The 13,360-nt window shown below is 39.1% G+C and overlaps 1 protein-coding gene across 3 annotated transcripts; it reads right to left on the reverse strand.

The window, feature by feature from the left end:
* Positions 1-311: 311 nt before the first annotated feature.
* snap23.1 (synaptosome associated protein 23.1) lies at positions 312-13,028 on the reverse strand. Of its 3 annotated transcripts, none has more exons than XM_032500692.1 (8): positions 12,702-13,028; positions 8,181-8,295; positions 4,259-4,300; positions 3,970-4,018; positions 2,958-3,075; positions 1,565-1,735; positions 1,276-1,420; positions 312-492 (listed from the first exon to the last, which is right to left on the reverse strand). In XM_032500692.1, exons 2-8 carry the CDS (start codon positions 8,235-8,237, stop codon positions 430-432), a joined length of 645 nt encoding a protein of 214 aa, XP_032356583.1. In that variant the 5' UTR covers positions 8,238-8,295; positions 12,702-13,028; the 3' UTR covers positions 312-429. The 3 variants fall into 3 exon arrangements, with proteins under 3 accessions (XP_032356583.1, XP_032356582.1, XP_032356581.1); XM_032500691.1 differs by having other exon boundaries at positions 12,691-13,028; XM_032500690.1 differs by having other exon boundaries at positions 12,489-13,028.
* Between the last annotated feature and the right edge of the window lie 332 nt (positions 13,029-13,360).

Consider the following 13,360-nt stretch of genomic DNA (forward strand, 5'->3'; position numbering starts at 1 on the left):
AAGACAAATGAGAATAATGAGAGCAAAGCAGCTGACCTGTGCTACTACCCTTCCTGTGAATGTTGAGATTTGATACAACAGGCCTGGTGCAGATTTGGTATCGAACAGCAGAGATAGGCAGTTCCTCTATGGGGCAGTTTCTGATGCCCTTGCTGCTTCTTAAAGTCCAGCGGGAATATAAATGCATGTTTCAAAGATGTTGGCAAATTTTTAAAATGTTACAAATATTTGTGTATTCTACCTACATCTTAGTGCAATATAAGGCTAGCACACTGACGGCAAAAGATATTCTTCCTGACTGAATTTCTTTCTTTTTTTTATGTTAAAGAGCTGTGCATGTGTTTGTGCATGTGTATGCAGTGTGTGTATGAGTGTGGCGACAGAGGCTCAAGGTTGATAGATAAAACTGGCAGAAGCAGGGTTCCTTGTCTACTTGAGGAGCTTGTTGGCTCTCTGGTTTGCTTCATCAATACGAAGCCTGTTCATTTCCGCCTGAAAGAAAGAAAAGCAACGGGTGAGAAAGGGTTGCTATACAAATATTCACCCTTTTTTCCATTTTCAGCAATTCAGTGACTTTAAATGCATTTGGAAAAAAAAGCCATTCAAGGTTCCCTGTGGAGTTTCTGAACTCTAGTGCTATCAGCTAGAGCAGGGGTTTTATTTTATTTATTTTTTAAATGAGTGGGTCCCTGTTTTGTTTGTTTGTGCACAAGGTTGCAAATGCACACGGGTGAGTCCTGCCAAAGGTTTAACACTATTCCTATGCAGGATTCCATCTCAGCTTTGGAAATGCTTTATTGAATGGATTTAACATGTTTGTCCTACCGCACCATAATGCACTGTGTGTGTGTGTGTGTGTGTGTGTGTGTGTGTGTGTGTGTGTGTGTGTGTGTGTGTGTGTGTGTGTGTGTGTGTGTGTGTGTGTGTGTGTGTGTGTGTGTGTAACCTTGAGGTCTAACAAACTCCTCTTTCGCAAAGCTGATCGAAAAAATATTCAAAATCGTGTTATTTTCCATCTATGTTTGCTAAATATTCTTCCCTCTGAATTACTGTCAATAAACTGTCCATCAGTGGAACAACAACCAACCATTGGCAGGTATGCGTCACGTTGCTTGTGCATGCAAGAAAAAAAGAGTGGATGTTTTTCTAACAAATTTTAGGACATGTAATTTGGGAGGAAATCAGTGAGTCAGGGCTGACAGAACCTACTAAAGAAGTGTGATCAAACAAAATAAAAAAGAAATGCGGAAAAACAACAAAACAGTTGACTGTTACCTTGCCAGTGATGCTGTCAATATGTTTGTTCTGCTGGTCTATCTCATTGCCCATTTCCATAGCCATATTTTTCAGATTGCCAACGATGCTGCCCACCGCGTCCAGATTCTCCTCCATTTCATCTTCGCGTGCATCGTTGGTTATCCTGTAGATGTAAAGTAAAGTTTGTCAAACGTCTCTCAATCGATCATTTGTGAACTAGCAGAATTGAAGAATTGTTATACCAGTTCTAAATACACAACAGTGTGGAAAAAGATTCTAAAGGAAGCAGAATGACCAGGACCCCCACCTCTTGATGTAGGGGCCTGAAGGCGCCGAGTTCACCTGGCCAGCCTGGCCATTGCCAACACCTGAGGGCTGCTTAGAGACTACGTTTGAGCCATTGGAGTCGACTTCCCCGTCAGCTCCTCTGATACCCCAGGTACGTTTGTATTGTGAGTCATGCTCGATAGACGACACCCTGGGGAGGAAACGGAAAGTCAATACAAACCAGGAAATATAGAGGCTTAAATAAAAACATGAAGAACATTAAACCTAAAATATAACCACATGGCCCTCTAAATAAAATAAACCGTCCACAAGAGGCTTATAAGAGTAGAAATTCATTTATCATAAGGAAGTTAAGATTCCCTACCTTATTTTATGGTACTCATCAAAGAATCCTCTTCTCCAATGTGAAAGCATTTTGGGGAGATTTGTTTTACCATGTTTAGAACCAGATGTGATCTTACTATGCACACACACACACTGACACTGCATATGGATTTGGTTTGATGGACAGGGTTTCAAGTATGCTATGTAAATATGTTTTTATCAGCACCATACTCTAACTTCCATTTACTGTTAGCAGGGCTCTTGAGCCAAAATGCTCACAGCATTGCTATAGGTTTTCCAAGTTCTGTATTCCCAATTCATTTTTCTTTTAACGATATCCTCAGTGTGGCTCAACGTCGAAACACAGGAATTTCCCGGATAATTAAACAATCGTATTGGTTCATGGAATGGACACAAATTTTTATTATTTCGACTTTGCATCTGAGAAATCCTGCTTTAATTGCAAGTTCAGCATGGCGGACGTCTCTAAATACCACATTACCCATGAGCAGCTGGTTCCGTTTCTATGGAGAAAGCTTCAAGTAGAGGCGCGAATTACAGCGGTAGATAATTCTTTGTTGTTGCAGTCAGGAACAAAACACAGCCCCCCCACACACCCACCTAGCCCCACACCCACTTTTTTTTTTCTTTTTTAAAATGTATGCAAGATAAAACCCTTACATTTTAAATCAAAGAATCAGATAGTTTGTAACACAGTTGGACAGCTCTTCAGATCAGATCATTTAACCAGGTGACTTTCATGCCTAACCAAGTTGTAGAAGTGCTCTGGGGTTTTTATTTCTGCAACCAGAACCAGACGGAAGTCCTCCCACTTTACATGACATTAACATTTAAACTTATCAAAAGTAACATATGGAAATGATCAGAGACATCAGCTGTTTTTTGCGGCTTTCTGTTCCGTTTGTTCTACATTACTAATAGTTATCACTCTGCATTCATTTACAAACACATACCTGTTCCATATTATCATGACACATACAAGCACAGCACACAAAAAAAGTACAGAAAAGCATAACAACACACAACAGGGATTTGGAGGCTTCAGCAGCTGTGTGTGTACAGCGTACCTGTTACAGGGGCAGACACAGAGGCCGCAGCACTTGGAGAGGTCTGTCAGGTTTTTCTCAGCCTGTCTCATATCCTGGTTGATCTTGTCCAATCCCTCGTCCACATGTCTCAGCTGCTCTGAAACACACACAGGCATACAATACCATGTCTGACTCATTTTCTGGATCCAGGCACTTTTAATACATTCAAAGTTCTTATTATTTTTAAGCTTTTTTTTTTCTACAATAGATTAAATGTCAATTTAATGATCCCTGTGAGGATTCCTAAATTGGGTCAATAACTGGGTCATTGCAGCAGAACAAGAAATGCAATAAAAATAACACAAAAAGTGAACATAATGCAGATAGTACAACACATGGACATTTCAAAAACCAGGAACACATATCCTGGACAGAACTTACACATAAAGTTACAGGTAAAAAAATGAATAAAATAACCAAAAATCATTTATGAACACTAGTTTGGCGAACCAATATTTCGGGATTACAGAAATAACTACCAATACATTATTTTCATGATCCTTCTGGCCAATACTGATGATTTCTTTCCCCCTGCTGTTATACTGTATCTATGATGCTTGGTGGTGGTGATGTGTAAGAACACAGCTTTATTAGCACCTGTTCTGCTAACACAACATGATTTCTAACCAATTACTTCAACTCCAAGTTAGAAAAAAAAAAATCTAACATTCCTTTGGGCACAATATTTTCAAACATCTTTGTCCTTGCCAATTTCTCTACATTAGACATCCTTGAGTCTTAAACACAGACTTGCAACAACAACAAAAAAGCAATCTGAAGAACAGGGTTTAAAAAAAACATTTAGAGGGAAATTGGCTTAGAGTGAAACATGTCATTAATAAATCACATTACTATGGGTGATTACTAGATTAGATTACTACGGGTGACTCTTTAAACTTAACCATTTGTATTACATCTTTGCTACAGACAGGGAGCACTAAAAGTGGAAACATCAGCATCTACACATGTGGTGCTCATGTTGTATATCTACCTCCTTGCTGCTCCAACATCACCATGGTGTTGGCGCCAGTCTGTTTGCTCTGAAAACAAGGGTCACACAGAATTCATAACCAATGAAAAGATGAACAGATGTATTATGAAGAATGGAAGTAAATCAGAAATTGCATATTTGAGAGTTAATTAGGACACTGGCTTTGTACAGATTTTGAAAACGTTCCTAGTTAAAATTGTAAACCAGGAAGGACTGCACTGCGATCATCAAATGTGAGGTGAGATTGGGCTTTTGTGTCAGTAACAGCAGCAAATTAACAAAGTCTCACCTCCTCTGCCATCTGCAGCATCCTCCGGGTGCTTTCCAGTGACTGTTGAAGAGAAAAAAAAAAGAAAAAAAGAAAAGGTGTTAGACAATTGAAGAGATTGTAATAACATCTAGAGATTTTTTTGTTTTAATGACTTTTTGAAAAAAAAGAAGAAAAAAACTGTCTGATGTTGGTTAGTTTGATATTTCAGGCAGAAGAAACCATTTTCATCATACAATTTGTTTGCGGACTTGGCACCACCAGATGAGCAGTGCTGATGTGTGTTTACCTCTATTATTTCAGATGGTATTTTGCATGAATAACAGAATACTAGATTTCAATTTAGCCTCCACAATTAGCAAGGATTAGTGTTTAAGAATCTCACACAAATTAGCATTGGAAGTACAATGAAGAAGGAGTAAGTCATTATTCCAGAGGTTTTTCAGCAGCACGAACAGACAAACACCGGACAGTATTCCGGGGGGGAATTATTGAACAAAGTCAATTATAAAAACAGAATTTGGAACACATACAGATCGTTTCCTTGACATTTTAGCCTGGAAATCCAGACCAAAATCTCAAAGATTAAGGGTCTGGCATCGAGTAATGAAAGTCATCCATCTCGAGGGGTGGCACCTAGTGTGCATTTGAAAATCTCCCCGAATGCAATTGGACAACACTACGATCAATCATAACTGCACACGGGGTGACGCATCCAGAGCCCCACACGCTTAGCTACCAGCGGAGCTAACTGGTAGATTAAACTGTCATCTGTTTAGCTTGCCTCTAGCTCGCCTATATCAAATACACCAATGTGATTGGTGTAGATCGGCTACAAGGGCATAGTTAATGAGCAGCGTTACTCAATGCCAGAGTAACTCGCTGAGCAAATTCAAATTGTGCTATCGCGAGAACTTTGGATTTCTGGGGTAATGTCTTTTCCTGTCATGGAAACAATTAATAGCAATTAATCTGATTAGACCACAACAGTGCATCATCCAATGTACCATCCAGTAATTTGGTTTAAGTGACCAGATCAGAGTTTCCTATCCTATAAGATGAACACAAGCTGGAAATCCTCACAATTGAGAACAAGTAAGAGGTATTTTTGCTTCAATATTTTTTTACCCATTTAAAATATGAGTTTGATCAAAAACAAGCAATTTGAATATGCTAATCTGAACATCGTCTTGTGTATTTCTCATTATTTTGACATGACTGCCAGCTTCTAGCAGCTCCTCTGCTTGAGCTTTAACTTTAGAAAGTAAAACGTTAATTTTTCATAAATCGTTTTTTCAGGATGAAAAAAAAAAAAAAGGCAGCTTTTCTATACCTTATGTGACAATAAACTAAATCTTGTTGAGTTTACCCTTTTCTGACGTAACTTTAGTTTAAGCACACTCAAAAAAAAAATCTGTCTTTAGTTTGCATGATGTCTGGTTGGAGTATACTTAATTTTGTTACACTACACACTCACTGATGTGACATGGGTAGAGCTGGCATAAATGTTAATCTATTGTACATCAAGACAGACAAAAACACACATGCACGCACAGAGACACAAAAGTTGACTGTGAACTGGAATGCAGTCAGTTCAGGTGAGTTATGCCTTTGTGTCGCTATTAATAGAAAGTGCTGTACAGAGAGCAGAGCATCCAAAAAAGCAAAGCACAGACTCAGTGACTCAGGACCCGAATCCATTGCTACCGTCACTAATGACCTGTTAACAAGAGAAAGTGGGGAACAGATTCCTCCTTCTCTCTGTGTTATGTTTGCTCTGAATACATTAATCAGTGAATTGAGAAACAGACAAACACCGGAATTGGCGCGTGGGATGTGTTGAGCTCAGCCAGGTTCTTGTTTACATAGCCAGAACATCACTTGGGTGGATAAACATTACGTTGTGTATCTAATATCCTTGAACTTGGCTAATTAAGCCCAAAATTGCTGTTTTAGCCAAATTTTCCAGATTGGGGTGCTGGGAGAGATCTTTGAGATACAGACAATGGCGTGGTATTTTTATCATTTGTTTGGGATGGCTTAAATGAGAGTACAGCAAGGCAAGGCACGTGCAGGTTTCAGCAAGCTACATGTAGGCCTAAGAATCTTTAAAAAAAAACAACAACATACATTTCAAGTGTTCTTCTACCAAAAAAAAAGCATAAAACACACTATGGGTATTATTTGGCTGCAGAATACCAGGTGGATGAGGACGTAGCACAAACACACAATGCATTTAGATAACTTTGACATGATGTTGCTGAGTGTGGAAGCCATTTTTAACTACTAGACAACAGCCATGAAATGATGAGACAGATCGTGTTAGACTTCCCAAAAACAATCTTATCATGACAAAATCCAAAGTTGCCCTGACACATTGCCAGCCATGCCCTGAGTGTTTGGAGTACGAGTGGTTACCCATAGCCAGAGTGTGAAGTAGCGTAAGGACCCTCCCATGCCCTGTCCCTTCTATGATCTGCTAAGTCAACCAGGCAGCAGCAAAAGGAGGAAAGAGGAAAAGAGAGGTTAAGTCAGAAAGCACACAGAGAAAAAAATGCCAAGAAACAATTAAAAGGTGATAAAACACACATGCAATTAGTACAGTCACATTACAGGAAGGTGAAGTGCACAGCTACAAGCCCAGCTAGAGTAAGTTAATTTCCCCCCCATTTAAAATCAGATGGCTGATCATATGATGCCCTGGAGTGCTGATGAAAAGGTAGCTATCAGGCTAAATTAGGCGTAAAGCATACACTTCCTTTCAATTCTTCGCTTAATAATGAACTGTGAACGCAGCAGATATAATTACCCACCCGCAGCTCTCTCAATGCTACTGTATATTTAAGAAACCCCAGGATTACATGTGTGTATGTTATTTTATTTCCCTACTGATGCTTTTCAAGCTAAGCCAAAATGTAGCTAAAATCATTATTTCATCACAATACTGATTAATCTTGATTTTTTTTCAAATATGGTTCAAATATTTTAATAATACTAATGCAAAAATGACATGATAAAACTGATTGAGTGATTGCACTTTGGACATTAAAAGGAATAGATCATACTCCCATGTTGTCTGTACATGTTAATTAGTGAGCTATAGGAGGGGCTGATTTTTATTAACCTTTAGACTGAGTCAGGCTAGCCGTTTCCCCTAATTTCCACTTTCTATAATAACGTTTGCCATGATTACTCCATCAAAAAGCTCCCTTCTTAGTAGAGATGGTCCGATACGGAGTACTGATCCGATACCAGTGTGTCATTTATTTTATTATGTTTTAACAACTGTCTACTACTATCCACACACTCACACTCACGTTAAACTCTTTGTGAAACATGAATGCCACAGAACTCCTTTTTTACCCAGTTTGACAAATATGAAAAAGGTTTTTATTTCATTTATTTTTTATTTTTATTATAAATAACTGAAGACTTATGTAAATAACTATTAAGGAAATTGTGTTTCCTATAAAGAAAAGCTCACTTAAAACCAAAGTATGAATTAATTTGTTAATAATTTTGTGTAATATACCTTGAGTTGTTTGCTTGCAAGTGAAATTTCACACTTTATGCATGTTCAGCTCATCCTGTGTGCATTGACTGAAATACTCTAGCTTATGATAGCAATTAATTAAAGGTACAAATGAATTGGTCATGTATCAGTTAGTAGCAAAATACTTAATTCTTTCTAGGAAATGGCTGAGATGACAAAATTAAAATAAAGTTATACAGAAAGAGAAACTAACACTCACCATCCACTTCCTCACTGCCCATCTGTATGCTGCAAACACTCATACTTCCATCATGATTTCTTTATGTAGCTTGCATGTTATTGGGCTATCACTTTAAGGAAGTTTCACACTCAAAGAGAAACAGACAACAAGACAAAGAGGGGTGGGTGTGTGTGTGTATGTGTGTGTGAGTGTTTGTGAGTGACTCATACCTCATCCGTCACTTGGTTGGCCTTCATGGTCATCTGCTCCACAGTCATGTCTTCCATGTTTCTGCTGTTTGTATTGGAGGCTCCCCCCGTGGCACCGAGCTCGATATTCTGCGGCCTGGACGAAGTGCAGATTTCAAAAGGTCACATCAGAGGGCATCAACTATCATAAAGCTCTGTGACTCAAACAAATCTGAAACCTAGCTTAACCGTCGATGACAAGGCCAAAATCTTCTATCCCAAGAACGCTCATTTCATATCTAAATGACGATATATATTAGGCCCGCAACATATTGGAAATAACTGACATGACACTGATATTTTTTTCCCCTGCGATAGATAGATAGATAGATGAAAAAAGAAAATGTCATTTTAAAAAGATGACATAAACAGCTCTATTTGGAAATAAATCATTTTCAACTACAGCAGTGATTTTGTAGGGAGTGCATCTGCATAGAAGTTAAAAATGAAAAAGGATCTTTTCTAATGTGAACCATTCTTTGTTGAACTTGAATGCTTTACAAAACACCAAAGCAAGTAAGCGCTGTGACTAAAATTACTCTTCTGAAGTGATTTTGGAGACAGAAATTAGGTAGAAATACGCTGGTTGACTAGCATGACACCATGTACATATAATCCTATCAATCCAGGCTAAAGTGGATGACAGTGACTGCAGGTTGCTTCCTCTAAATTTCAGGTTGTGGTCGACTAGCGGGGCCATCTTCTTAGTTTGATAAATTGATCAGACCTGCATGTCACACACACACACAAGCAACAAACTGTGTTTCCACAGAACAATTAAATTAAATCAGTAAATTATGTTAGATCACACTGATGCAGACTTCTGGAGTAGATTAGTGTTACATTTCTAGCGTCACGGCTCCGAATTGTAACGTTAGTTGGGACAGATGGACCCTTGTTGCTTTAAGCTAACTATTTTAGCTTTAAAACAACAGCAGTGACCAGTGCTAGTTAGTGTCTGTTAGCTCACTGGGCTCTAGGGTGCTAGTTAGTGTCTGTTAGCTCACTGGGCTCTAGGGTGCTAGTTAGTGTCTGTTCGCTCACTGGGCTCTAGGGTGCTAGTTAGTGTGCTGTCGCTACACTGGGCCTTAGGGTGCTAGTTAGTGTCTGTTAGCTCACTGGGCTCTAGGGTGCTAGTTAGTGTCTGTTCGCTCACTGGGCTCTAGGGTGCTAGTTAGTGTCTGTTAGCTCACAGGGCTCTAGGGTGCAACTAACATTTTTCCTAGGTTGCACTGGTGCACCTAATGTCATCGCATCCACTGCCTTTACACAAACGAATCAATGTTGTTTATATCAATATGGTTTAATGTTGGGATACATGACCCATTTTTTCGGTAAAGTCGTGCCTGTATTTGGGTCTCTCCTCTTACTCTCTGCGGAGCCCCGCCTCCATTCACTCACACATGCTCCCCAGCAACATGGAGAGAGACCGCGACGACAGCGCCGGTGGTAACTCTGCTATTGCTGAAGCCGTGGCAAAAAACACAGAAGACGTTGTTGAATACAACTAACTTCAGTTCGTAGAGTAATAGCGTGTGAGACGGAGCCTGATGGACCTGGGCGGGAGATGTGACGGCCACTCTGTGAGTAGCATACGTCCATCGCACTCCGTCTCTCTTTTAAATCAGTTATTGTTGAAAACAAGTGAAGGAGCTTTCTCAGAGATACTTTTTTAAAATAAATCCCAGGCTATTTATTTCAGATAATGTTCATTTACATGTGTTGCAGCTACAACAACTTCAACATAAGAGGAATGTAGCACAATATGGATGTGACAATAAAATTTGTTTGGCTTAAAATCAAATAATTGTGACAAAAGGACTCTTCTTTCAAAAGAAGTTCTCTTTTAACAGTACACACAAAAGAATAGAATGAGTGTTCAAGCTTCATCATCCTCACGTATCTTATACAACAACATTATAGGCTGGAAACCAATATCCCCAATCAGAATTATTTATGCAACCACAATGCACTGAAAAAAGGATCTTTTCTTAGTATATTTATGGACTGGATACAGGGATCATCAAACAGCACTGGTGAAAAATATGCATACTTAATTGGCCGAAAGCATGGTGGAAGCTTTGCAAATATACTGATGCTATGTGTAAAGAATTTAAATTAAGTGCTTTAAATTGCAACAACTTAGGTTTCTTTGTTTTAAAGACTGAATGCTTAACAAGTCTCAGTGTCAGTTACTGAATCACAAAAAAAGATACATCACTTATACTACTGATCTCATGGGACTTTCTGAAAATTAACTCCCACCGCTAATCACATTAGGACAGATTGAGTTCTTATCCGTATCATCCTTATTTGACAGCTCTATGCGGAATCTGCATTGAGATTAAAATATTGATTTCATGAGCTTGCACAACAACAACAACTGGGCGGGCATGATGTCCGGAAGTGTCGCTTAGAAGCTTTTGCAGAGAACCAGCAGCAGGAAGTGCTGATCGTGGTTGGCCACTAATGGCCAATCGTCGTGAAATTCAACAGAACTCGACTAATAGGTGTGGTTTCACTTGGTTCTTCCGTACATTCTGATCACAACATGAGCTAGGCTGCCTTTCAGAATGGTTTAGCGGTAACAAATCCAATCCACACAATATCTGAACTGTGCGTAATTGAAAGCGTCACAGGATACCTTCTTTGGTGCACAAGGTAACATGAGATCAAGATTATCTAAAGTGAGACCTAATCTTGTTTTCTCTGATGGAGAAACACTGCACTTTCAAGGACAGAATAAACACAAAGCTCTCTCTCTCTTTTTTTTCCAAAGATACCATTCAGGAAACGGCTGCATGCCCTTATCCTTTTCTTCCTATCCTGTCATCCTTTTTTCAAAGTTCAAGTGGCATCTTATTGTTTTTCGTGTAACCCCTGAACTTCAAGTTCCCTTTCCAACCTGCAGCAGCTAAACATCATGAGTAAAAAAAGAAAAGAAAAAAAAAAAAGACAGGGAATATGGATTGTCTACTTGGCAAACAGGATTTAACGTTGTTGACTCTGCAATTTTTTCTTTTTTTAAGGAAGAGGCCACTTGGTTCACATAAGCTTGACTACTTTTTACTAATGTGAGTTTTTATATATATATATATATATATATATATATATATATATATATATTCAGTACACTGAAAGGAGTACTCTATCCCACATTTTGCACTTTTCTTTTAAAATACCAAGCCGCCACAACAAGAACAGATGAACATGTCAACACTAAAAGATCCATTAGCCTACATGTGCCAGTAGTGCAAACCTTTGTACAGCTATTGATTTATCCTCATGACTCTGTGATGAGAAGGTTACACGCACCAAAGCCACACATGGGGAAATACATTTGTTTGATAACAACACAGGACTGGGACACCACTCTGCATGTGTTCAGAGCCACAGGAAGACTAATTAACAAGCTTAAAGTACCTACCCATTCATGTTGCAGCTTCTTCACAGCGCCTACAGCAAGTGTCTTAACACAACAGCTCCTACGGGGAAACATATTTCTTGTTCTACAACCCAAACCTGTTCCTCCAGATGTGACTGCAGCGCACACTGACGTCTTTTCTTATTCCCAATCATGTTATCTTCATTGACCAATTTTATATTGAAATATAGAGGCTATGGTTTTCTAACAGTGCTTCCTATATCCTGTCCTTAATGATGCTGACAAGACATTTATTTTGGTTAGCCTAAAAGTGAAATGTCGGTGCGACCTCTGGGTCACTCGGTTACAGCGTTCGCCCCATGTTGGCTGGGTCCTGCAGCGGTCCGGGTTCGAGTCCGGCCTGCGGCCCTTTTGCTGCATGTCGTCCCCCCCATCTCTCTTACCCTTTCATGTTTATCCACTGTCAATAAAAATGGAAAAGCCCCAAAAATAGTCTTTAAAAAAAAAAAAAGTGAAATGTTTTGGGCAGGTTGCTTTACTGATAATGCTGACCTGACTACAACAACAAACAGCAACAGGGCCAATTACATCATGTTGTACAAGCGTCGCCAATCATACTTTATTTGATAGGAGAAAATACGACCTATTGCTAATAATTTCCGTTGTTATATTTTAAATTATGTGCAATTACATAATGCTGTATCCACACACCTGACCCTGGTTATTTCAAAAGCGGAGGAATAAAGTTAAGTGCTGATTTAACGAGGGTCGCTTGAGAAACAGGTGACGTTAGGCTCCCACACCCAAGTCTCAAAAGTTGTGACAGTAAACGCCCCAAAATAACACTTTTAAACTGAAGGAATAATAAAGTCTCGAATAGTTGAAGTAGATCAAAGTTTTCTTACATTGTCTGAAAAATTGCAGTAGGGTTGTACGGATCGTAAACAGGCAGGAACCGCGGGCAACTCGGTAACCCAGCTAATGTGCTAGCTTGCTAGTTCCGCTTTCCTGTTAACTAGCTAGCTACTTAACTCCACAACTCAAACAACTAACTTATGTTGAGAGGGAAAAGGGAGAGAGATACTTATCTAGGGAGTCAATACTTACAGTTAACCCACCTTGTCTAAAAAAACGAGCTCGTTACTCCTCCTTCTTTACGGTTTGTCAACTTGGCACTTGTAACTCTTCTGGATTCCTTCGGTGGTTCTTCACCGCTTCGCTGTCCGAAGTGTGTTTGTTGGTGCATTTAAGTGCTGTCGGAAATATTGCGACTACACAGCAGAGCAACTATATAAGGTAGTTCTCGAAACTCGGTAATTCGGAAATCGGAAATCAACATGAGCCTACATTTACTAAAATACTGTAAAATTTTGAGGAACCACTGTATCTGAGTATTTACTTTTCATACCACAACTTTATAGTTATACTCCACTACAATTCAGAGGCAAATATTGTACATTTATCTTCACTACATTATTTTAAAGCTTTAGTTACTATTTGCTTAGCAGTATCAGATTCTTAATACATGATAAGATTTATGATGCAGTAGTAGCATGTTAAAGCCTTCCAAGCTTTTTTTTATTTTTTGTGTTTTAATTTATTCATCATAACAAGGGCGGTTTTGTATGAGCAATGCATTTTAAACAAAGAAAGAAGCTTTCAATGAGAACACGAACGCCGCACATGATGGTGCGCATGTCCTGTCATATGACTCCAGAGAAAAAGAGGCGCTGCTCATTTCCCCCACATGAGTGCAGCATTTACCCTTCACCCAGAC

The sequence above is a fragment of the Etheostoma spectabile genome, chromosome 20 (genome assembly GCF_008692095.1).
Source record: "Etheostoma spectabile isolate EspeVRDwgs_2016 chromosome 20, UIUC_Espe_1.0, whole genome shotgun sequence".
NCBI lineage: Eukaryota > Metazoa > Chordata > Actinopteri > Perciformes > Percidae > Etheostoma > Etheostoma spectabile.

Coding starts and splice junctions, on each gene's coding strand:
- snap23.1 (XM_032500690.1), bottom strand. Junction 4,019..4,258: donor TGCTGCAGATGGCAGAGGAG/GTGAGACTTTGT, acceptor CCTTGTTTTCAG/AGCAAACAGACTGGCGCCAA. Junction 1,421..1,564: donor TCAGGCCCCTACATCAAGAG/GTGGGGGTCCTG, acceptor TTACATCTACAG/GATAACCAACGATGCACGCG.